Source organism: Pteropus alecto, unplaced genomic scaffold (assembly GCF_000325575.1).
Source record: "Pteropus alecto unplaced genomic scaffold, ASM32557v1 scaffold101, whole genome shotgun sequence".
NCBI lineage: Eukaryota > Metazoa > Chordata > Mammalia > Chiroptera > Pteropodidae > Pteropus > Pteropus alecto.
In genome coordinates this window covers 13,649,455-13,675,590 of record NW_006432945.1, presented here as the reverse complement: position 1 = coordinate 13,675,590, position 26,136 = coordinate 13,649,455, and the positions used below count along the sequence as shown (strand labels likewise).

Below are 26,136 nucleotides of genomic sequence, written 5' to 3'. Positions count from 1 at the left end.
GGAACTGGTAGTTACCTTCTCAGGCCAGCTCGTAAAAGCCTCTCTAGCCTTTTCTGTTTCTTCCTTTCTAGCATTTGATGTTCTAACTCAGTGGTTTTCAGACACATAATACGTTGGAGTTGCCTGAGGAGCTTTATAAAAATAGAGGATCACACCTCGGACCTTTTGAATTAGAATCTTGAGATAGATGTGCTGGATTCCTCGCAACAAGGCAACAGCATGCTCAGAATCCTGAGACAGGACAGAATGCGATGTGTTCAAGGATCTAAGGGAAGAGCAGTGTGGCCGGAGTAGAAGCTGGTTGTCTCTTTTGATCTCCAATATATGACATTCATTTTAAAATAAATTATGGACTTGCTCTTTAATAAACTAGGCACAAATAGACATTTTGCAGAGATAAAGTCAAAAACAGAACTAGAAATTCTAATGATTGCCTTTTGCATCTGCTTGGATCCTTTTATGTACTCCCTGGGATGGGTGACCCCCACTTTTGCAAAATACGGGGTAGAGAGTAAGGGGGAGAAGTAAATGGACACTAGATCCTACGGGACCGGCAGAGCCGCGTCAGGCATTTCCCCCTTTATCCTGAGTGAAAAAGGAAGCAGTTGAAAAGTGTAGGAAGGGGAATGACCACATGCGCATCCTGAAAAAGATATGGCTGCCGTATGGAGAAACGACTTGGAGTAGAACAAGTGCGGACACAGGGAGGTCAGTTTGGAGGTTACTGCGCAGACGAGAAGTGATTTTGGCTTGAACTAGGGCAGCGCCAGTGAAGTTCAGGAGAAGAAGATGAGCTCGAGGTGTTTGGGGTGTACCTAGTAGGATCTAGGGATTGATTTCATGATCATTGGTGGGGGGAGAGGTCAAAGGTGACTTCTGGGTCTCTGGCTTGAGCATCTGGATGGAAGAAGATGAACAACAGAAGAACATGTTGAGGGGAGAGGGCACGTGATGAATCCAGTTTTAAAATGTCTCAAATATGAAACATCCGAAAGATGATACAAAGTTAGCAGTTGGATATGCATGTTGAGCTCAGTAGAAGTCCTGGGTTGGAAACTATAAATTTAGGAGTCGTCAGTGTATAGATAGTAAAGAAATTGCTCTGCCTCTAAATATTATTTATTGATAGGAAAGCTCTAGAGCAGAAGTGTCAAGGAGTTTCATAAAAATAGTATACGAGATTAGATTTATAGAACCGGAGAGGAATTAGAAGTGAACAGATAAGCAGTTTCTATAAAATGCAAGACCCGCTTGAAGTTGCTACAGCATTGAGACCAGAGAGCTTATATTAGAATGTGGTAAAGAAAGTAGAAATCAATACCTCAGAAGCTTTCGTAGATACTTTGTCGAGCACACCACATCCAGGAGAGCTGGAAAGTGACGCACGTCATACAGCTATCCCCAAATGCTGTCACAGGCGTGTGCACCACTAGGCTCCAGTGACTGGGGAGACTGAACGTGCCGGGTGAGACGGAAGCAGGGGCAGCCCTTGGACTGTCATGTGTGGGTTCAGGGAGAGCGCGATGAGTCACCTGATGTCTGTAAGCCTTGGGAGTTATGTCAGTTATAAGAGATGCACACTTTCTTTGGCCCCACACCCTTAAACCAATTGATTCTTAAGTATTAGAACACAACAAATATTGCCAGAGGTGAGGGGTGGGGATGGGTGGAATGAGTGAAGGGGGTCAAAAGGTATTAATTTCCAGCTGTAAAATAAATAAGTCACAGGGCTGTAATGAGGACTACAGTTAGTAATACTGTGTCGCTTGTTTGAGACTTGCTGAGAGAGTAGATCCTCAAAGTGCTCACCGCAAGAAAAAAAAATTGGTAATGGTGACGGACGTTAACTAAATGTATTTGCTTATTTCACAGTATATACATGTATTGACTCATTAGGTTGTACATGGGAATCTTATATGTTGTTATATGTTGATTATACCTCAACAAAAAAGAATACAACTAATAATCATTTAGAGGCTCTGATGTTCCCTGAAAGTTCTTTGTCCCCAGTCACATGGGGTAAGATGTCACGGGCTGCGTTTCCCCCTCTTCCCAGTGCTGAACGCTCGAGAGGAGCCAGAGCGGCCTCTTTCGCTGGTCACTGTAGAGAGAGTTAGGTGAGGCGTGTAGGACGTGGACCCTCCTCTTGGATGACTTTTCCCCCTGATGCTTCCCACCTGTTCCCTCCCCAGTCCACCTGCCGCTGCGCACTGACCGCTAGAGTTTTGGTCGTCACTGGTCCACTTCCTGTCCAGATCCTGACAAGTCTTTGTAGAAGTGACTCTGAACTGGAAACTCTTCGGCCGCCCCCCTTCCCCCAAACCACCAGGATGTGGGGTACTACCCTTCTTATCTATTTTCTCTCTGTCCGGTGATTAATGTATTAAATCAATGGGATCATTTCTAGTCAACCTGCGAGATGATCTGAAGTGAGGAACAGCAGTACCTAATGGCTGCTACCTTTGTCTTATTAAAAGGCACTCAGCCTTCTTCTGACCATTAGGAAAACATTAACCGTCTCTTACCAGCCCTTTTTTTAAATGGTGACGTGCTCTGCCAACATTTGCATTCATCAGTAAATATTTCTGTATCTTTTATTTCTGAAATAACAGAAGCAGATTCATCAAGCCCTGAATAATAATGGCTCTTAGGAGTGACCGGCCGTTGCTCACATTGGCACAGAGGAAATGTTGTATTTTTACCTGGGCAGGGAAGCGTAAACAAACTGATCATAATGAGACTATCCCTCACCTCACGGTTCGAGAATTGGGGTGCAGACACGCTGAGAGGCCATTTTCTGCCTACCACAGTTGTCTGTGTCAACTGTTGTTTCTACATTGTTTTCTTGTGAAGTAAATTTATGTAAAACAGTTGATTTAAAGAAAAATAGTAGTAAAAGGAGTTTGGATATGGCAAAAATAGTGACAGTTGTATTCAAATGACTAGAGTTTGGGAAACATGTCGCCCAGCAGCCCACACAGCCCAATACTGGGAAGGACGCGCAGGCCAGAGGCCACCGAGCAGCCCACGCGGCTCTGCTGCGGCGGGGCCAGCTGGCTTCCCCCACGGCCACGGCCACACGGTCCGGCTTTCTCGTCCTGAAGGAAAGGGTGGCAGCAGACGGTCTCCAGAGGTCCCTCCAACTCCAACTTACCGATTCTGTAATAATGGTGGTTATAACTTCAGTGCCAGGGCCACGCATATTTTGTGAAATATCTAAATATCAGATAATATTCAAAAGACGAGAACCCTGGCTCTGTCTTAAACGCCCTTCCCTAAGTGTAGCTGTCAGGTCCAAAGTGTCAGGCCGTGGCTGGTAACTTAAACGATTGCTGTCATACTCCGTAGGGGCTGTCTTGACACGGTTGGATGGATATCCCACTTTGTTTTCCTGTGTGATTGGTTGTTTTTTTAAAAATATCATTTCAAAGTGGTGAGTGCTCATTATCAGTTATACTTGCAAACAATTGTGGACCTTTTGAGGATATTTTCTGAATTTAGCCAAATAGGAGGTGTTGGACAGCAGAGGATGGGTGGCTGATGGAACAGAACCCCAGATTAGGTAGACATTGAAAAGAATGGATGTTTTTTACTGAACAGACTCTTCATGTGCACACCTGCATTAAATTTATTTAGGGAGAGATACCTATTCTGTTCTTGAGATAATAGGTTGTTTCAATTCTAATAATTCTTGGTGACTTTCTGTTCTTTTAGCTAAAACTACATCCTAAAGAGGTTCTTTATTCCTTCTCTAATAAGACACATTTTAAGCTCAGTAATACAGTCCCTAAAACCAAATCAATTTTGTCCTGAAATACAGTTTTAAAAACCATAAGACTATGTTCTTTCTCTGTAAATAACAAGAGTTTCCTATCAGCTCTCGTCTCTTCCTCCTCCGCCCTTCCCCCCGTTTCCCTTCGTGCCAATCACAGGTGGATGCTCAATATCACCCCACAGCACAAGATAAATAAGCTTGGAAGGTTTCCTAGCAACATGTTGTTCTGGGAACCTGTTCGGTTTCCCTGAACAAGCTGAAGCCAAACATCCTAGAACCTCAGCCAGATGAGAAAGGATTAGCTTTGTGAGGGTGTCTAATGCATTTTTTTGAAAATTTCTCTTTGAAATGTACCTCTTAACGGAAGTAGCAAGGTTGACTTTTAAAAGGACACTCTTTACATGTAAAAAAAAAAATCTCAGCTATAGTTTGAATTAAAAAAATATGGTTTTAGATGAAATGCTCTAGAAATGAGCTTGCCATATGTAATTCAGTCATTGGTGAATGTATCCATTTTAGAAGCATATAGAACATACTTCCACACAGGACTGATGGTCAGCCTGGTACCCACTGGCACCAGTATTCAGCTGCAAAAATACTGAAATACTTCTGATCTGTGGGTAAATGGCAGCTGGAGTAGGCACCCTCCTCACAGTTCTTCTCACTTCTCCCCTTGAACTTGACACCTGCCCCAGGGATGCACACAAAACACCTGTCACTGCTCACCGCTGCGGGACTTCTGCGGTACTCGTGATTTGCCACTTCATCTCGAGTCTGTTATTTTGCTTTTCCGAGTATATGATTACTGCATAGAGACGAGAAAACCAGAAGAAATTAAGGCCCCATCACTGTCAAGGAAAGTAATGTTTTCTTAGCACACAGGCACGCAGGTGTTCCTTGATGTTCGCCCGAAGATCTCGAGGCCACACGGTTGGCAGGTGGTGCCATCCTTTCTCTTGTGCTCTAGTTGGTCACAGCCTGAAGTTAAGGTCTCACGACAATATTCGACAGGTTTTGCAATTCGGTTACACCCGGGGAGGGTCCTGTTGCTTGTCTGAGTGGGGAGACGGTCTCCCATCAGCCATAAGATTGTCCTCGTTTTGTTGAATGACTTACACTGTCTGTCAGGTTCGGACCGAGTCTGGGAAACTTCCCAGGTGTGGTGAGAAGCAAATAATCCCACACTTCATCGTGTTCCTGGGTGGGAAGAACAGAGTAATTAGAAGGAGATAGGGAATGGCACCTGATGGCCTCGCTTTCGATGTGACCAACTCTGGTTAGATTCCAGAAAATTTAACTGTCGGCATCTCAGAAAACTGGAAGGCAATTTTATGTCCATTTTGGTGCTTTCTCTCTTGCTGTCTCTCACACGTACACAACACGCTTTCTAAGTACTGTGTTTCGAACTCAATGAGAAACAATCTGTCAAGCCTCGTAGGGGCCAGTACTTTTGGGTAGGCATCATGATGGATCCTGAGGCATCAACACCTCGTCCTTGCCTTCACGAAGTCCCCAAGGATTCAGCAAAATAACACATTTGTAATCTTTTAAAAAAGTAAATATATTTTTTTCCCATTTCAAGTCACCTGCTTTAGGACCTAAACATTAAGATTTTGATGTCTAAAGGAATTACATAATTTTGATTGTCTGAGGAAAACCTGAAGGTAGACTTTATCTGTTATATGGAACATAGTAGATTACAATACATTAATTTCGAGTAGATATGTATTAAAAATAACTTTTTAAATATCCATGAACCAGGCATTATTTTAAATATTTTACCTACGTTTTATCAGTAACTTTTCCTGACAACCTGTGAAGTAGAAATCTGTTTGCGTGTCATTTTACAGATGAAGAAACTCAGGCTAAGAGAGGGCAAATACCTGTTTGCCAGCAGGTTAATAAAATATTAACATTCAGACCCTGCTCTATCCAGTGGCAAAATCTATGACCTTTACACTATGCTATGCTGATTTATTTTTATCATACTAAGATTCTGTAAGATTCTAGTCTTTCCTCAGAAATGAGTAGTCTACTATCTTTTAAAGATGACATAATTTTAGCAAGAAATAGATGAATTGTTTAGATGATTTTCTATTATCTCATAGGGCACAATGATTCCATATTTCTTTGAGTTTTCAGTGGTGAACTTGAGAATCTTCTTTCTCTCTGGTATATTAACTTTATTTAAAAATATTTTTTGTTGCACAGTTTTTTAGTTATAAAATAATGTAGGCTATGAGCAAATTTTACTTAAAGAAAGGTAGTTAATAGAATTAATAGCATTGTTAAATACATTGACAAGAAAAAGCTATAACATCAGCAGTATTATAGAACATAGATGGACAAAGTACAGCCCATTTTTGTGAAAAAACGGTTTATAGTATGGCCACGCTCATTCGTTTACGTATCACCTGTGGCAGCTTGTGTGTGATAACAGAGTGGGGTAGCCGTGACCTGGACTGTGACCCATGAAGCCTAAAGAACACACTCGCTGGACTTGTAGAGGAAAGATTTACAGACCCCTGCGCCAGAATCTAGATCCTCCCAGCCCCGCCCCAGCTTTGAGCTGGGCATGTTCCCCGAGAATGCCAGAGACTTAATTGGGAGACACTTTAGAAAAGGTTTTCCTACATGACCTCCCTGTGTAACAAGCTTTTCCTCTGCTGCCTGCAGGTACCGACTAAGAAGCTGAAGAAATATGAGAAGGAATATCAGACCATGCGGGAGAGCCAGCTGCAGCAGGAAGACCCGATGGACAGATACAAGGTATGGGACACGTGGGCCACCTGCCACAGCAAAGTGCCTTCCCGACCCTAAAGCAGCAGTTGTGGCCAGTCCAAGTCCCTTTGTTCATTCCCGATTGATTTTGACACTCTGTGACCATGCTAAATGTCCAGGTATGTTTTCACTTCAGGAGACTCCTGAGTAGCCAACCGTAATATTTCTTTTCTTTCAGTTTGTATATTTGTAGGTAACGCCACCTGGTGCATTTATACTGGGAATCTTCATAAGAAGCTGAGAGAAAGAGAGGGAAAAAGAAAGAAAGTGGCTATCGACTACTTTCAAAAATGAGAGGAAAAGGAAAATGTCACAGTACGGTTTTAGCTGTGCACGGTCACCTCCCCAGGGACTTCTAGAAGGTGAACTGTTCCAAGACTGGCACGAGAATCTTTCAGACGCACCTGTGTCTGTAGCAAATGTTAACAATACAAATGCATTCGGAAGGAAAAAATAAAACCACAAGGTCCATCGAGCACAGAGATGGTGTTTGTCGCAACATTTCTTTCCTAGACAAGTTCATGAGCAACGGTGACGTTTCACTACAGTATTCAGGTTCAGAGTCAAAATGATTTCCATTTAATATCGTAGTTAAGTAATTATAGTCTTTTTGAAAATTGGGCTCTTCGCAAAGCTAGATCTCTTTAGTGGCAGTTAGGAACCCTGTCCCCATGACGCGATGGGGGGCAAGTACTGATTTCAGACCTTTTCCAACAAATATTGTTCTCTCCTCAACACGTTTTAAATCTTCAGATTCCTACAGATGCGCGGTTCTGTCCCTCCCCACGTCAGTACATTAGGATAAGAGAATGTCGTATTTTCACAGTGAGCACCACTGACGTTGAAATGTCCTGCCAAGATGCCAAGTACTGGGGTGGCATCACGAGGTCACCCAGAGTGGCATGACTCCCATGGTCGTAACTAGAGTTGCCTCGATGTGGTCAGAGAGGCGGACGTGGGCAGCTAGGGTCACGCCGTCCATCTTGTCTTTGGCGCCAAACTGAATAGCGTTGGGGGTGGATCAGAGAGGGGCAGGGTGGCAGGCGTCTATGGACTTGGCAGTCGGACCTGAGTTCGAATCCTGGCTTTCCATAAAAAGAGCACAGGATTTGAAATCTGAGCTGGGGGCTTTTAAGCCCTATGCCCATGTTGAGCGTCTTGGACTAGCCATGGAACCCCTTCTCGTCTGCAAAGCGTGGAGTGTGCGCATTCCCTTGAGGATAGCTGTGAGGTTAGGGGACGGCGCATGCTCAGTACCCAGCACTCGGTCGGTCTGCAATGAACGGTCGTTTCGGCCTTGTCAGGCCTCCTGCCTCATGCTACCCACATGTTCCTAGAATGATAATATGCGCCCGGCCCTTGCTGACCTTCCTCTGATTTCTCCTACGTCTTGCTGTCCAATAATCCAACATCAGTGTGTTGATTCTCTCGTTTATAGAACTGGCTACAGAACTGGCGATAAAATCTCACCTGCTGCTCTGGCAGATAACGTTAACACATAAGGTGCTCGTAGAATGAGGCTTGAAAGTGACCACCCACCCCTCAGTAAAACGAGTTTTAATGTAGCTCATGTGGCACGCTGCTTTAGAGAGGCTTGACGTAGTAATTATAAAACATTTATGAGGATCCAAAATGAAGCCCCGTACTGATTGTGTCATTCTGCTTTCCTCATGGCTGCCACTGTGACGAGTAACAGCTGGGGAGCGTGCTTTAAAACAGAAGAGAGGGAGATGGAAGACTAAAATTGTATATTTAAAATGTGTCTGGGACTGAACTTGTTATTGTTTCTTAAATCCTTTTTGTGTCAAAGCAGATATGTATAAATAAATAGTACGATGCATATTATTTTTTGAAATGCTTACCGCACATGAGACTATCAATGTGTACAATTTTTCTTGAGGGATCAAAGTAAAATTAAACTTTTTGTTTTCATTTCAAAAACGGTTATTACTTTTTAGTTTGAGTGTTGTGGCCTCTTCTATCTGTGCATATCAGCTACCCTTTATAATGAATTCTTTCGTATTTTCGTAACAGCTTGTCAATACATCATCTAACTAATGCCCTTATACCCTTTAATAATGTCTAGACATTTGTACTGGCCGTGGATACACCTGGTAAAAGTATATCCTCAAATTATAATTACATTTTCAAGGTGAAAATTGACAACATAGTTTCTAACCACAAACAGATTCATTCTTTCAGATATTTAATTTCTAATGTAAGAAGCTAATTATAATGATCTTAATTATACTAGGATAGTGTCTTAGAAAAATACCTTTTAATATCTTCTAAATTTAATCCTGTCAAGAATAAGATCTAAATCCCGGGAACGAGCACTTCATAATTCGAAGATCTTGGACCGGGAACCTAGTTACGTAAATGTTTAAGAAGAATAACTTGGGAAGCCCTTTGAGGCTCCGAGCCGGAATGTATAGCAGCTCACTGATAAGCCTTCTCAGCCGCTAGGATCCATGCTGCTTACAGTGCCGTGTTTACTTCTAGCTTAGGCAAGGCAGTTAGGAAGGTTACGTCAATTAAAAAGAAAAAGGCCCAGAAATGTCACGAGTTAAGGTAGTCTAAGCGATTTTTCAGTTCGATGCTATTTCTCCTCAGCGTGGCGGTGTATGAAGTGGGCTATTGCAGAGAAGCCCGAGGTAGGATGAAGGTCCAGCAATGCAGAGGTAGCTCCCGGCAGTCTCATGCTTGCTCTATCTGTCTAAACATGTGTTTTCAGTCTATTTTCATGACATACGCAAATATCTGCATTCTCAGGGTACATCATCATAACCTGTATCGAACACTTCAGTCTTAACTGCAGAAAAAGAGATGAAATGGTGTTGGTGTAAATTTAAATTTTATAGCTTTATGCGCAATGAGAATGTTCTGGAATTAGGTAGTGTTGGTGAATATACTGAAACCACTGACTAGTGCATTTTAAAAGATGAATTTTGTTGGTTTTTTTTTTTTTTTATGAATTTTATGTGAATTATATCTCAGAAAAATGCAAGCAAAATGTTCTGGGAGGATTGGCATCTAGCCCACCATCTTCCTCTCAGAAACCTAAGTCTCATTAGAGGAACCTGCACAGAAGCCATACTTGCGGGAGGGGAGTCCTTCCTGTCAGAATTGGAGCTGATTAATGACTGTAGATCCTATGTGTGCCCATGTTTATAGAGAAGGGACAACATAAGTGAGCGGTACATTCATTTGCATATATATGTCATACACATATATACAAGCACAGCTCAGCGAGCTCTATAATGACTGCTTACAGTTATTTTTTTAGTGTGCTTTTTCTGTTTATCTTCATGACTAGATTTCAAGATAGAGAAAGGAAACGTTATTGGAAGAAGAATATAGAATAGTTATCATAAGCCTCTTTTATTGTCCTTAAGTTTGACCTGGCCAAAGGTGTATAGTAGTATTTATGTACTCTGATATTTTGGTTTGTAAACGTATTTATTGATTTCAAATGAAGTGAAATTCAGGATAAAGATTTGTCTGTAGAAATACGTCACGTATATTTTCTTTTTCATACAAGTCCCGAGAAAATATTCATGAGTATTTGTGGCTGTTTTAGTACATTTTAAAAATTAGTAGCCAAGTCCCTAATAAGCATTTAAAAATTTCAGAAATTAAAATATTCCTTCTATGTTAAGGAGATGAATTGTTCCCGTTTGGAGAAAGTTAGTTTTCTAATGTAATGAATTGGCAACACTTTTTGGAGACCTGTAGCCACCATCTACCTCCAGAAGACGCTGTGCCTTTCTTGTTTAATTACAGAACTACTTGCACAAATGTGGGTTAAGCCTTAAAAAGGACAGCTAATTAATTAAATTCGGTGACTCCCAAAACATAATGAAGGTTACATTATTACCTATTCCAGATGGGCAAATCCTAGAAAGAATCAGGAATGCTTTTGTACTCTCTCGGGTTTGGGACACAGATATTAATATAAGTACATAATTTCTAACTGAAGTATCTTATCCATGTTCAATATAATTAAATTTAGAATATTTAACTCTTTTCTAGAGTATAGACATAGTAATTTTTTAAAATCAAAATGTAAGCCAAACAGAAAAAATAATTCCTCTAGGTTTATAAAATGTTTTTCTCGTAGATACTAGTTTTTGTAGAGCAATTGTTCCTGCCTATAATTTAAAATTAAGCTGTTTAATTGTACATGGTGAAGACAATACAAACTGAATACTTGAAGTAGAGCTTAATTGTATGTATATTATTTACCATCCTCACATATCTGATGAAATAATTTAGAACAATTACCACATATTGTTTTTAACTTGAGTAGTGGAGAATTTAAATTATGCTAAACTTTTTACCTGGGGTGGAAGGGTAAGGTTTCTCTTTTTCTCACTGTGTTGGGCCCTTCCTTGTTCAAAGAAGTCAAGATGAGTGAATCCATCTTTGAAAAATGTTTTTCTATGAATGAAAATAAACTTACATTTTTTTATTTTTCCATATCACAAAGACCGTGGTTGGCTTTTGGAAGTATTTATGTCATGAAATAGTGTGCTTTTAATGAATAGTCATAGTCAAGAGGATGGTTTCCGTGATAACTGTGGTAACATAATGATAAACTTCAGAAAGCTGCCACTCTCTGAGCCTGGATAACCCAGCGAAGTCGCTGTTTGTAGGATGGTGGAGAATGCCGGCCTGAGGCTTCTTGAGCAACTTAGCTAAGAAGTAGCAGGTGGTTTCCTATGATGCTCGTCTGCTGATGGAGTTACATTTAACACTTGGGTGTAAATGTTATGCATATTAAGAATTTCTAAGTTTGTTTATTGATGATCTTCAGAATGAATTCTCCAAAGATTTTCTCTAATTTTTAGTAAGTTTTATTTTCTGGTAAGGTAGTATTACTGAGAAAGTTATGTCATACTCATATGTTTCTACATCATCTGTAACCCATTTGCTCTTGCAAAATTTGATCTGTATGCTAGAGTAGAGCAGGGATTTGCAAACTGTGGCCTGTGGGCCAGATGCGGCCCACTGCCTGTTTTTGTAAATAAAGTTTTATTGGAACACAGCCACACCCACTTGTTTAGTTATTGTTTGCTTTTGCTCAGCAATGACAGAGTTGAATAGTCTCAACGAAGACCATGTGGCTGGCTTGCAGAGCTGAAAGTATTTACTATCTGGCCATTTATATTAAAAGTTTGCTGACCGCTGTACTAGAATATAATCTAAGATTATTTTTTTAAGCACCCAAAGAAATACAGTCTGCCTTGCAACTGCCAAGATTTTGTTTTTAGTTTGACATTAACATTTTTAAAGTTTCCAACAGAAAGATAAAATTGGATATGTTGGGTAAAGGATGAACATAAAATGATTTTAAACATCCAGGTCTTCTTCCTCAAAGCTTCATTTACAGACAATGTAGACATTTAAACATTTCCTCTGTAGGCATTTTACTTTGAATGTCAAAAAACCTTCTGATATTTGAATATGGTGATTATCAACTCCTTTGAAAGAGGTATCCAAAACAAAATAAGTGAGAGCGGAGTGTGTTATTGCTAATAAAATTGCACTGCATCTTTTAGAAAAACATTTTTCTCCTGACCCTTAAGTGACTACAAAAACCAGTGCCAGCAATTCATTAGAGCAGCAGCAACACACCCCAAACACTGAGCTGGAGTTTATAAAGCCGCCTCTTTTCCCATCATTTTTTCCTTTTAAGGCTTAGTTTATTTTCTTTTGATTGCCAGCTCACATTTTTCTGTTTTCTCATCTTGGAAAAAATGATGTTCACCATTCCTCGCGCTGTTTCGCCCACACTTCAGCCCTCAGACACAGGAGCCCGGCGACGCGACTTTTCTTTTGCATCCCCCTGCCCAGCAGTGTCATCCTCTTGCCCGAAGACGAACTATTCTGCAAGGCTTCCAACCCTGTCACATAAGGAAGTTATTTCCACCCACTAATTTTAACAGCTCGCACTGTAGCTGGTCATAGCTCCACACGCCATTTTCGTCAGGCAAGCAAACTGCAGATAGCTGTGGAGAGGGAGGCGTTCCAGCTGTCGGCCTTCCTGAGATGACACTTGCCCACTGGCTGCCTCCAGTATTCTTTCTTCACCGAATGTTTGCGGTCCCTTAGAGCGTACGACACTCTGAGGGAAAACAAGACGGCAGAATAACATTAACAAGTGTCTGTTCTCGTTATTACCATTGACTAAATGTCTTAGTAGGTGTGCAATTTCATTGGATCATTTTTTTTTTTTTTGAATTGTCTTTGTACCTATGATTGAAAACGGTAGTTGGTCTATGACTTTTGAGGTAAGTTTTTTTATCTGTGTGTGTCCGTAACATCGGCGTCTGTCTCTCTGAGAAATGCAGTATCCTCCTCCCCAAAGTTACTAACTGCACTTTCCTAGCTGTGCTTCTGCTGTGTGGGAGGGGAGGGGACACATGAGGAAAGCTGCTGTCTTTTTGTTCAAACGCTGTCCATCGTGTGAGGTGGAGCGTGATTCAGACGGTGCGATGTGAGTTTTGAGAGTTATGGAAGCAGCATCTCCTGGAGTCTTTGCCAAAAGGCAAGGGAAGCGATTTGCCTGTTTTGCCTACTGGCCCTGAGCATCTGGCACATCTCCTTGTGCAAACGTATGACATGTGACGACCTCCGGACTGACCGAGGCGAACGGGGCTGAGTTCAGGTCTCTCCTACATGTTCGGCCCTTGCTAACCTTTCCAAGTGAACCAAGCAAGGTCGCTGCCTTTCTCAAGCCCGTCACAAGCAAACCTTCTTCTCCATTCTGGTATAAAGGCAAACTTTTTCTCGAAGCAGTCAGCTCTGAAAACAGGTATTTTGGCTCCTTGGGAACAGCTGGCGAAGACAGCCAAGTAATGCGGTCTCTCTTGACACCCTTGGCGAGTGTGATCGAGTTCTTTGTAGAAAATCTCCACCTCGGTAGCGGTGGCTCACGCAGCCCTCAGTGGCACTGGCGGACCCCTGCGGCCACCTCGCCGGCCCCGGGTTTGTTCTCGGGAGGACGATACTGCATTTCCGGCCCCCGAGCTTGCTTTCCACGTGTGTGAGTGCGGAGCAGGGGTCATTTCCCACTCGGCCGCTTGCTTTGCAGACACCGAGCAGAAGCTTCCTGCTAAAGCAAAAGCCACTAGGTGTGCCTCGTCGGCTGTTTTGCTTTTTAGGGACCCTCAGACACTCGGAATTTCTCCCACATCTCCCCCTCGCCACCCCTTCCCCTCTCAGCTGTGTGTCTATATGGGTTCGAGCTGCGACAGGCATAATGGGACGTTACCAGTCAGAATTTCCGCTGAGCTCACATCTCTTTCGTGTCTAATATAACCCATCAGACATCGATCTCTAATCAGAGGGGAAGTCGCTCCCTGGTGCGTTTTTTGAATACTTTGAACCAAGTACTTTTCCACTAGTGCCGTGTGACTTTACCCGGAGGTCATTTTTAACTCGATGCTAAGCATGTGTCACTGTTACGTGAGCAACCGGCAGCTAGAACACATCCACTTGTGCCAAACGAATGTGGTGTAAATAATAGTGAGAGGACCTTTCTGTGCCTTGGAGCCCTGCAAATACAGTTTCCGTAGAAACAGGACGCAGCTCAGGAATCGATATTGCAGGAGCCTTAGCACAGTCTCTTGGGAAGGGATGTATCAAGAAATGAGAAAAATCTCTTCTGGGCTTTGTGAAATGCGTTGTAGGCAGTAGTGTGGGTGTGGCTGTCTCTTCTGGCGAGGAAGACACGTATTAGAAAAGTTTCCGAAAGTTTTATTTTAGTGTGCGTTTTCGACAAGTATGTTTCCACAAAAAAAAAAAAGGAGTAATAGTTTAGATATATTGGAGTGAAAAACTAACTCTCCAGCCCCTGCTAGAATGCAGATCACTTCAACAAAAATCGAAGGAGTCAGCTGTTGACATCCTGGCTTTGTAAATATGCTAATCTCCACGTTCATGATGCTTCTGTGGGAGGGTCGGATGTCCGTAGGGGGGAAGGGCAGACAGAATCTGATGCGTACAATTTGCCCCTATGCGTACAATATGTCCACTGTCTTTGCGGGGACATCTCAGGAAAGGGGTCCTGGTGAGGCATCACTTTTGAGAGGTTACATTGTGTGTTGGTCACAAATGAAGATCCAGTGTGGTTTCCTGTAGGAAGTGAGCTTCTAACAAAAGTGAACTTAAAAATTCTCATTTTGACATTTGAACCCTTTCCAGTGGAATTGAAATTCTAAACTGCTTTTTATTTTTTAAACAACTTCTTAAACTTTTAAAATACACGTGCTATATATTCATTGTAGAAAACCTGAAAACCTTTTCCTATCACAAAGACAACAAAAATAACCCACTACCCACCGTTAATATGTATTATTCATGTTATGAAAATGGGATTTTTCTGGTTATTTATCTTTTCTGGTTATCTACAAAGTAGCATAAGCATTTCTTCTGTCATTAAATATTTTTTCCACTTATATTTTAACACTGCATAGAATTCTATCATGAATTTATTTAAAAGTAAGTTATTTGGGATTTTTTTAAATCTTTTTTTAGTGAGTATCTTTTTCAAAGATGTTTTAACATTCCCCAACTGTCCCAGTCTACCTTCTCCCAAAGACAAGGTAGAAATGAGCCCTGTTGTCTGGCTGTAGTCAAAGTACAGGTTTGTCCTTTAGCTTCTCTGCTGGCCCTGTGTTTGGATCCTTCGCCTCCACGGAAGCGTCAGGCTTTGCCCTTACCATCTGTTTCTTGGCCCTTTGGAAAAAAAAAAAAATTAGGTTTTCTTCTTTCCATATAACAAACCCCAGGTTGTTCTATAGAAGGTAAACTTCACACGCACACGCGCACACGGAGTATGCCACAGTACACTCTCTTCCAGGACATAGGTTTGTCTTCTGCTTGTGCAATGCTGCTTTGTCTGAGTTTTTGCCGCCCTTGCAGAAAACACCGTTGGGAGTGTAAAACTGAAAAAACAGGAAGGTCTCGTCACATCGAACCTTTCCTGTCAGCTCTCTCTCGAATCTCCTGTAACTGCTAACAGTAGCAGAGAAAGCTTTTGATACACAGAATGGAAGACGCTATGTGGGTATTCCGATGGGAGTGTACAGTTCGTAATGGCTAGTTAAGGGGAGACCTTACTTCGTAACAAGGTGATACCCAAAGCAAACCTTTAGGGACGTTAAAGGGTTATTGCTCTTAGTGACACAAAAATCGTTCAGAGAAGTAAATATCTTTTTACCCAGAGAATGGAAATGTCAGTTGGTAGCAAAGTCCTGATTCTTGATTCCGTGCTCTGACATACACTCAGAGAATTTGAACCCAGCTATTGGAAAGACAGTCTGAAGAAACGTCTAGAGGTTTCTCCCATCTCACCCCTGCCTTGTCTGTGGTTTCCTTTGCGGTCAAGGTGGGGTTATTCTGCATGTTCCAAACAAAGAACTGACCGTGTCTGCATCCTGGGTCTATGTGGAAACCTCACAGGATGGGGCTTAGGTGTGGGAAGTTCGCTTTGTGTGGCATCTTTGTCATAACGAGGTCCCGTTTGGGGGCTCCCAGGGCCCGTGGCGAGTGTCCCTGGGGGACCGCCGCATCCGCACCGCTGGCTTCACTCACCGGTTTCCCAGACAGCAGTCCCGCCTCCCTGCGCCCCCGCCCCACCCCTCACTCCTGCAGAAGTTCACTGTGTTGCTGCTGCTTATTCTTCCTCACCGGGCCCGCCTGCCGCTGCTAGTCCGTCCGGCCACTAACGCCCACCTCTGGGCTGTTGTTTTCTTCCCGCAGAGGGAGAACCGGAGGTTGCAGGAGGCCAGCATGAGGTTGGAACAAGAGAATGACGACCTCGCCCACGAACTAGTGACCAGCAAAATTGCTCTGCGGAATGACTTGGATCAGGTAAACTTCATCACTCGCTAGGTCGGAATAAGACCGTGACAACCTCCTCAAGGGCAAGGACCGAGCTGCTCTGACCGCAGTCCCGCTGGGGCTTCCCCGTACTGGACACCGAGTTGACTGTCACTGGCCGAATGGGCGGGTGGGGTAGGTGGGTGGGGCCCGCTGGTGTCCTCGGAGCCGGTGGAAAACGCAAGTCTTCGGGAAAGGTTGGAGTCACTTCCAAACAGCACGTGCGATGTGCTTTTTCGATACCTCTAAACTTCTCTGGCATCTCTTCATCTGCACCTTTCCTAGACGGAGGGCTGTGAGCGTAATCACTGGGGAACATGAGTCACCAAGAGGGTACTGATGCCACGCCGACGTTGGGTGGCTCTTTACTTTTCGTTCCAAAAAGAATTCTCACCTACAATGAAGGAAGTGCATTAAGATATATATATTGTCCGGTTGACAGGCATCCTGCTGGCTAAGAGCCAACACTCTCGGGGTGTGAATCCTGGCATCACCATATCCTAACCAAGTGCCCCAGGCAGTTCTCAACCTGCCTGTAGGCTTAAGAAAGTCTGCTTCATAGGGATGACATGAGAATTAAGTGGGGTAAAGCGCCTCCCTAGGATGTGTTGAATAAACACTAGCTGTTGCTAGGGAGACCTTAAGTCGTTTAACTTCCCTCGTTCTTTACCACGGGGAAGCTTGAGGGCTTCCTGTTTCCTAGCTGGAGTTTTCAAGCGAAGTCGGCAATGTCCAAGAGGTCTTGTGCGGATTTAAAATTATCACTCTATTTCCTAACTTTTAAAAAGGGAATATCCCCGATGAATGGCGCAGGGTCAGGAAAACTGAGATGTAGACCACAGAATCCCTAACAAAGGCATTCACCTGTGCTCTCACTAAGAATTGACAATATTTAAAATACAAATCCACTGATGGTATAAATCTGATCAAATGTTTAAAATGGAAAGAATTTTTAAAATGTATAAAAATGGTCCCTGCCCCAACCTCTTTTCCTCATATAAACAGCTAATTTTGCAGCTCAAAAGCTTTAACCACCATGCGAGGAGCATAGAGCTAACGGGGGGAGAAGAGGGAGCTGGGGGAGTCAGCATTAGATGGGGTTGGCAGGTAAAGCACAATCACCGGATCCCAAAGGTAGAAAGCCAGAGCTGCGTGGGGCGCGGGGGGTGGCCCTCTCAGCCACAGACCCCACGCAGCCAGCCTGTTCGGAAGTCGTTAGAGCTGGTGTGGAAAACGTGTGACTGAGAGAGCCCGGAGCAGAGACGGAGAGGCGTCCCCAGACGGCCAGGGCCACGCCGGCCTGACCTCGGCTGTCACGCTTTCGTGTTGATAAGACGGTGGCGGTGACTTCGTACGGTAATGAAATTCTTGGTTCCGTATTAGGCTTTCCGGTTGGCCTTCACTCACAGTTGATTCTGTCATTTCAAATCTTTTATCTGTTAATAGTTTTGCTAAGGTGGCTTAAAATGGCTGAAGAAAGTTTTAAGCGGTTGGTCTCAGTGGAGATGCAGTGAAATGAGCTAGAGGTGTAGATTGAAAGTTGTATGGGTCATGTACTTGGTAGTATACATCAAGCCTTTCAAAGGTTTAAAAATTAGTGAAATTAAATACAGACTGCGTACCAAGCACTAGTAAGCATTAGCTCATTTAATTTTCCCAGCGACTCCATTAAGCCTGTGTTTTAATATTTCATTTTATAAATGAAGAAATACACACACACACTCTGACTTGAAAAGCTATCCTAACAAAATAGAGATTTGGTCAAACATACATATATATAAGGTTATTTTCTGCGGTGTTACTTATAAGAAGAAAAAATAGAAATAATATGTGGGTCGACCAGAAGGCGAGAATGAAAGAAAATGTCTCTGTAAAATATCTTTTGGGAATAGTTTTTAAAAACAATGGGAAGATAACGATATAATATTTTTAAAAAAACGATAAATTAATTTGTGTATAATGTTTGCATCTAAATTGCAAGGGATATGGCTGGCATAGGGCCATTCTGTAGGAGGCTGGAATATGCCTCAACAGGAGAAAAAGCCTAGAAGGAAATACATCAAAATGTGGCCACTAGGTATCTCTGGGTGACAAGAATAAATTTAATTTTTATACTCATCTTTAAACTTTTATTTTCTCGATTACTAATCTTTTATAAGAATACTTTAAATTACCTAACCTTTTATAAGAAGACTTTAAATTACTTAAATTAATTAAGTAATAATACGTATTATAACTTTTTAATAATTAGAAAAAATATGTTATTTTAAAATTTAAGATTTTTAAAATAATAAAATGTATTATTTTAATATTATTAAAATATATCGTTTTAAAATAGATCATCTAGATAAATACATTATTTAAAGATAAAAATAATTAAAGGTTTATTATTTAAAAGTTTTTCCAGGAAAATTCATTTTGTGAATCAGTCTGGAGTGACTGCTGTGTGGTTACTTCTGGAATCATTGGTCCCGTGCACCTCACGTGGATACTAGATCAGTCCCTGAAGAAAAGATTCCTTCGTTTGTTTCTTCTTACGCTTATTTCTTCCCTTCCTACCTCTCTTTCTCTCTCTTTTTAAAGAATTGAGGCAGGCTGGGCCCTGCCCTTGGAAGCCTGTTGGAAGAATAAAAATTGTCCTTGCAGGCATGCCTCCGCCTCACGTCTGATTCTGCAGTTTCTGCGGGCGCAGGGCGCATTCGCCATTCAGAAAGTGTCGCTGCAGGGCGGGTGACCTGCCCCTCCGCCCCTCAGGAAGGGCACTGGCCTGAGGGTGACACCCCGGCTTTGCCCGCCTCTCCTCAGCTTGCAGAGTGCGTTTCCATTCCCAGCGAATGAATGGATATTAGTCTCAATTAAAATAGCAAAACTGTGGCAAGCATTAAACAAACACGAAAGCAGATTGTATTTGAAATATAGGTAAACCAAACAAACGCTAATTGGGTGGGTAATTGGGTACTCTTAAAAAACAAATGACTCCTCGTCATTTCAGCATTGGCTTCGGGCTCCCCAGACAGCGAAGGCTTCTGGTTTTTCTCTGACTCCTTGACAATAAGGGCTTCTCGGCGCCTAGAAATGTGAAGAGCTGCAGCATCTTTGCTTCGTTTTCTGCTGCATCCTTTCCTGTTCCCACGGAGCGGAAAGAAGGCACAGCCAGTACTCCCCCCAAGACGGTGCCCAGGTCCCGCTCACCTCAGCAAGCTCCCTGTTAGACCAGAAGCCACATGCAATAAGTGGCAAATTCGTTAGTTTTGTTTTAAGCTGAACGGCCGGCTTGGCTAGCTCTCTGAGAAGCCATTTGGGCAGGAGCCGCCCCTGGATGTTGGAGCCGAGCGTGATGATCAGGTTCTTGGTTGATTCGTGATTGAGTCGCCAATCGCGGTATCGTTTCTCTCACACACGTGTCATAGAAGCCTTAGCAAGCAATTACGATGATCAGTATCAATAAGGTGTCGCGAAGTATTGGTAAGTGATTAGAAGACTTAATAATAACAGCGGTCCAGTTGGTCTTATCAAGCGACGATGGAGGTTTTCTAATTTGGGTCCAGAGATAGAACCTGAGTATCTATCTGTTTGGTATTATGTTCCTAGAGAGTCAGTGATCACTGAAGGTGAGATCCGCCCTCAGTAAGTGAGGCGTAGAGATTGGCTGTCTGCACAGACACCCCGAGATTGTTCTCGGAGGGAGAACCAGGTAGTTTCCGACCTGGCCCTGTTTCGATGAGCAGAAGATTCGCTCCTCCTTCACTATTTCACACAGGGGACGAAGCTTTCTGGAAGACTCTGGGACCCCTCCCTGCGGGACCCACAGAACCGTCTGCAGGTGTCAGGTCCGGTAACAGAGGCACTGGAGCTCGCTCGCCTGACCTCGGCCTAGTGAGAGTGCAGCCGAAAACGTGAAATAAAGAGTAGGTTCTCTCATCACAAATATTTAGGTGTTTATTAAAAATTTCCTCAAGGAAGTGGTTTCATTTTCCCTTTCTTACGGACATTCCCAGACACTAAAATGTCTAGATAACGCTGCAGCGTTTAAAAGCTTGTGACTGAAAGTCAGGGTGACAGCACTGACCTCAGAAGTTTACAAAAGGCTGAAATTTCGGGTGACTCTCTCCTCCAGAAACCAAACTCAGACATAGTTTATTTCAGAGTGTCATGATGCGTCTTATCAAAGGACCGTCCTCTTCACAAAGCAGAACGTGCCGGGCACACCGTAGAGGGCGGGAAACCGCGGTCTCTATGGGCAGGGCTGCCGCTCGCATTTCCCAGGTGGAACTTGAACCGGCGGCTGGGGTTACAGGGAGGCAGATTCGGTTCGATTCTTGAGACACTGACGGGGTTAGCGCATGGACTCGCCCCCCGATGATTCTCTGACGGGGACTTTGGGGACGGGCTCCCTGTTTTGTGGGTCACTCCTGTCGTCTGGCCGGCAGTCACTGTAGAAGTCAGTTCTGTCTCCATAATTTGCGTCGTCTTACAATTCATGGAAACTTAATTTGCAACCTCTTTTGCATTTTTTGAGGCTCATCTCTAATTTTAACTTAGTTCTTTTATTGTATAGATCCCCCACCCCCACCCCCCACACACACACGCTAAAATCTAATGTGTCAGAGCTTAGACTTTTCACCTTAAGTACCCGCCAGTTCTAAGTTATCTGAAACAGAGCGCTAACCCCCGGAACTAGACGACAGTGGCAGCAGAGAAGCTAGATGCGGTTTCTCTGCCAGTCGCCAGCAGACTGCTGGCTCGGCCATCTGGACGTGCGGAAATACGGAGAAACACAGACAGGGGGCCACCTGGCCCGTTTTCACGGTCGCTTGGATGACACTTGGCTGCTGTCAGCCAGGGACAGCTTCTTGAGATGGCTGCTTCTCTTCTGCGTCTGTGGTTTTCTCTGCTGAGCTCATCCTGTGGCCCTCTGCCACCTCCACGCCACACGGTCTGCTTCTGCAGGGGCTTGGGGAGCCGTATCCATTCATTCACCACGTACCCATGGGGTACCTTCTCTGTAGCTGGGGCTGGGCCCGCTTCTGGGGACAGTGATGCAGAAAAGAGATGCGGCTCCTGCCGCCCAGAGCTTAAAGCCTAGTGGGCGAGATGAGTAAGTCACACGTGTCATTTGTCATTACAGACCGTGTTAAGTGCTATCAAGGGAAATATGAGGGATTTAAACAGGAACTAATTTAGATGGGGGTGAGCAGGCGAGGCTCGGGCCAGGCTTCCCTGCACACGGGAACTCGAAGCTGAGGCTGTGGGTGTGGCAGGAGCCGTAGAGTATGAAATCGACACGTGTTAACTTTAGCCAAGTTCAGACTTTGTACTCCTCAGCTTTTCTTGGCCCTTCTAGAAACGTGGTCTCCTTCGTTTGGATGGCTGGTCCGTACTTCGTCACGGCTCTCTCTGGCCTGGGCTTTGGGTCTGATTTCTCCCCACTATGCTCACTGTCCTGTGCGAGGACCTGTGGGGAGCTCAGCGGGTCCTGGAATGTTCTCACCTAAGTGTAGTCTGTGGATCGGCCTGTCTGCTCACACCCTGTGCCCCCAGCCCCGTGCATGGCCAGTTAGAAGCTTTCGTATGAGGTTCCACCCCTCCGTCCTGACCCAGAGTGATTGCCGCTGTGCCATCTGAAAATGTGTAAGAAGCATTTATGAAGAGCGTGAGCTGTGATGCCATTTAAATCTGAATTCAGATTGTGGCTGTGATAGCAGGTGTGTGTCTCAGTCAGATTGTTCGGTCTCTGCAGACCTCACCGTCATTATCTGTAAAATAATTATCGTCGTGAGGATTAAAGATAATGTGTGCCAAGGGCCTGGTACGCGGTTGGCATTCGGTGAAAGCAGCCACCCCTGGGTGAGCTAGGAGGGAAAGGGGTGGCTCATGCTAACACTGGACCCAAAATAGCTGGGCAGTGGGGACAGCGTGCACACCCTTTCTTCACCCCCTTTGTGACTGTGACGTGCTCTGACGACAGGCGGAAGACAAGGCCGACGTGTTGAGTAAGGAACTGCTGTTGACCAAACAGAGGCTGGTGGAGACCGAGGACGAGAAGAGGAAGCAGGAGGAGGAGACTGCTCAGGTAAAAGGCCTCAGCGGGCTTCCCTTTACACAGGTCCACGGAGTCGATGACCCCGCCGCAGTCCGTGCGGGTGGCCTTGCGTCCCGACACCTCCTTGGAAGGCATTGGAAGAGGAGGCGGCGTTTCGGCCCTCGAACAGCTTTTAGGGGTTGGCCTTCACTGAGATGTCCAGCGAGAGTGTTAAGTTTTCTCTAAGTTTAGTAACTGGGGACGATGATCCTAGAGCTTTGACAGAGCTGCAGATTCCGTGTCGTATCTCCGAGATAACTGACTTTTCTGAAGCGGTTTGCGAGGACTGTCAGGCTGAAGCCACAGAGACGTCTGTTGGGAATTGCCTCTGTCAGTCACACTTAATTTTCCTGATTCATCCCTGGGAAGACGCAGCACCAGCGTTCCCTGCGAGGGTAAAAGGAACTCTTTGGGAACCAGCCTAGAAATCAGCGCCCTGCATCTTCCGTGAGGCTAGTCCGCTGGAAGACGCCATTGCAGGACTGCTGGACGGGGCACGAGGGGCCTCCCCTCCCGGGAACTCGACGCTTCTGGCTTTGCTAAGGAGGAGCAGGCTGCTTCCTCCATGTGCTCCTTCTCTGTCAGACCCTGCCAGGCACGATTAACTCATTTATTTTAATGAGTTTTATTTTGAGGCATCAATAATACTAAATATAAAATGGAACACAAAGCCTTTCAAAGACCTACATCCAAGCAGAGAAAGTTCCAGTAAAGTTACTAATGAAGAGACGTATCATTTATTTAACACTTTCCAGGGTTTATAAAAAAAATGTTCCACAATATTTTTTTTTTTCCAAAATGATAAAATGATTTTTGGCATTTACCGTGGACCAAGATTTTTTTTTTTTAACGTACTCAAAATTTTTCAGGGGCTGATTATCCAGTTTGATCGAGACCCTTTGGTGGGTTTTGTTTTAAATTTTATTTCCTGCCTTTTAGGGGCTCACTTCAGTATCTCAGGTAAAGAATGAACTTACTGGCAAAGGAATTTAATCCATGCTTCTTCCCTGTGTGTATATATCCTGTTTTAATCTATTTGGTACCCTTGCGAGATTCGTTAGATGAGGAAACTGTGGCTTAGAGAATTAAGTGACACTCGCCCAAAGCCTTTCAACCATCTAAGTCTGTCTTGAACTCAGTGGGGCCTGTCACAGGAGGAGAGAAGAAGATGGTTTATGTCTTTAAATTAGATGAATTTACCAATTAAGTTTGAGTCAGTATAACCAACAAATTATTCTAGAATTTTTAGAATGTAACAAATATGAAGAAATTCAGAAATCTTCTAATGACAGGAGTCTTTTTATAAACTGTACTAACTTGTGAATTAACAAGTGTAGATGATACCCCATTCGTGATTTGGGGTGCCGCAATGCAGAGTTCACCGGTTTATTCTGCTTATGTGCTTAAAGATTAACCAGAGTTTTTCTTTTTAGTTTTTTGTTGGTCAACAACTTGGAAGAATTGAGTTCTTTCTCCTCATTCTGGTGATGCCTGAGCTTTTTCATCAATCATCTCCACCTTCCCCGTACCTAGAATTCTAGAGCTGCCATGCTCCAGAAAGAACCGGTTTTAAGTTTAGCATTCATGACTTAGTATTTCCGTGACGGCGACATGACGTGTCACCTTAGCTCCGTCTACAGTCGCTGTTTTTCAGCCCCTGAATCTCTTGGCCTCGGGAGCGCTCATCTTTCTCCATCTTTCTCTGACTCCTGTCCCGAAGCCGCGTTTCTGCCTTCGGAGAGGTAGCAGCCGTGATGGCCAGGGGCTGTGAGTAGCAAGGCCTGAAATATTTTTTTTTTTTTCCCAGTAATTGATTATATAGTGTCAGGGCTACCTGCAACGTCGACTCCCAGAGGCATAGAGGTAGCTTCTGAGTGGACACTTATAATAGATTTATAAAGTAAGCAGTACGCGTCAGCACTTTCGGTACAGGACTGCTCATATGTCTCACATATGACAGGAAGGAAAGAAAGATTTCTGTATCTCTGGAGACGATTAGATTTTTCAAATGATCAAGATGCAGCTTCAGGGAGGAGAATTTATATAGTTACAGTGTTTGCCGCGTTGGCTGTGATGCGGGCAGACTTGAATCTTGATGTTTGTAGGAATTTATTATTGGGATTCTGAGTCTGGATGTTTCTCATTTCACTCTAGCTAAAAGAAGTCTTCAGGAAACAGCTAGAGAAGGCAGAATATGAAATACAGAAGACCACTGCTATCATTGCTGAGTATAAACAGGTAACGTGCTGCTGTGGATTTTGTCGCTATGAAAGTAATTATTGTGGTTTTTCTTCAGGGAAAAATATCTTGTTTCTAGAGTTTCCAGAACAATGACTGCACTGCATTCCTTAAATTTGGTGGCTTATTTTCTCCTCTGAAACTGACAGCAGTTGGACATGCTTGCTGATAACACGTGAGGTTTATTTGAACAAAACAATCTGTTGTTTGTTTACAATGCTTGATGGAGTTAGAGGAACAAGAAACCCTGTTATTACCGTGGGGACCCAGTCACCGCCCTGCTCAGAAGCTAATTTTCTGTACATCACACTGGTAACATTTGCCTCTTTGCCAAGGACCAGAGTTTAGTGATTATATTAAATGGCAATAGCTAGGGGGTCCGTGTGTCCTTTGCTGTCACAGTACAGATGTGCGAACTCGTTTTCCCACATGGCTATGTGGCCTTGTAATAGGGAGATAATACCTGTGCATAAATAAAAGGAAAGGGAATTTATTGCATACGGGAAATATGGAGAAGGGGTGATTGGAGCTGTGCTTTTCGGAGGCTCGGTGGGATGTGGGAACGTGGAGATGGATGAGGGGAGGCGGGAGGTGGTGGGAAGGGGGCCAGCACGTGCGGAGGCGTGGAGGTGGAGGAGTGAACAGGAACAGTTTTGTGTGCCGTGAGTTTTGAGTACGGAAGAGAAGCTTAGATGAGCCGGGGCCCAGTTCCAAGCAGGTCTTCAGGGACTGGCCGAGGAGTTCGGACTTCGTTCTGTTCGTAGCAGGAAAGTGAAATGATCAGGGACGCGTTATTGGCACCGCTCTGTGCCCGTGAGAAACGGAACGAAGTTGAAGATCCACAGGGAAAGACACAGGGCAGTAAGAGGCTAACAGCAGAGTCCAGATGAGAACAAGTAGGGCCCCGCACTGGAATAAGCAGCAATGAAGGCAGACGAGGGAGATATGAGATAGTCATGTTTTGCTAGAACAAGGGAAAACATTGAAAGTGGTCCTTGGAGACTGAATTTTGAGGTAGGGAGGAGAGGGGATGGTTAGACATTAACCACTACAAGGAACACGAAAGACCATGTGCTGTGGAAATTGTCGTCACGGCAAATGCTTTTCTTTTTTTTTTTTTTCGTCACCACGTTGGGCCCTGGGTGGCCGCCATATGCAGCACTCTTCAAATAGCAAGCCTTGGGACTATTCTTGAATATTATCTGGCAAGCACTTCAAGGCAACAGATCCATCTGTTTGAAGATGATTAGACATAAAACAAGATCTAAATGCATTCTATAGTGGGACTTGGCTATTATTGGCTGCGTTTCAGAATGTTTGGGTTTATTTAAAAGGGTATATGGTTTGCCTAAATTACTAGTGACATCATCCC

At 43.8% G+C, this 26,136-nt stretch overlaps 1 protein-coding gene across 1 annotated transcript in view; it reads left to right on the top strand.

Annotated features, from left to right (window-relative positions):
* RABGAP1L (RAB GTPase activating protein 1 like) overlaps positions 1–26,136 on the top strand; it is a 393,018-nt gene that overhangs the window by 357,357 nt on the left and 9,525 nt on the right. The window contains exons 21-24 of the mRNA XM_025044002.1: positions 6,452–6,544; positions 16,325–16,435; positions 22,413–22,517; positions 24,681–24,764. Coding sequence (XP_024899770.1) covers positions 6,452–6,544; positions 16,325–16,435; positions 22,413–22,517; positions 24,681–24,764 — 393 coding nt within the window. The remainder of the gene's footprint in view (positions 1–6,451; positions 6,545–16,324; positions 16,436–22,412; positions 22,518–24,680; positions 24,765–26,136) is intronic.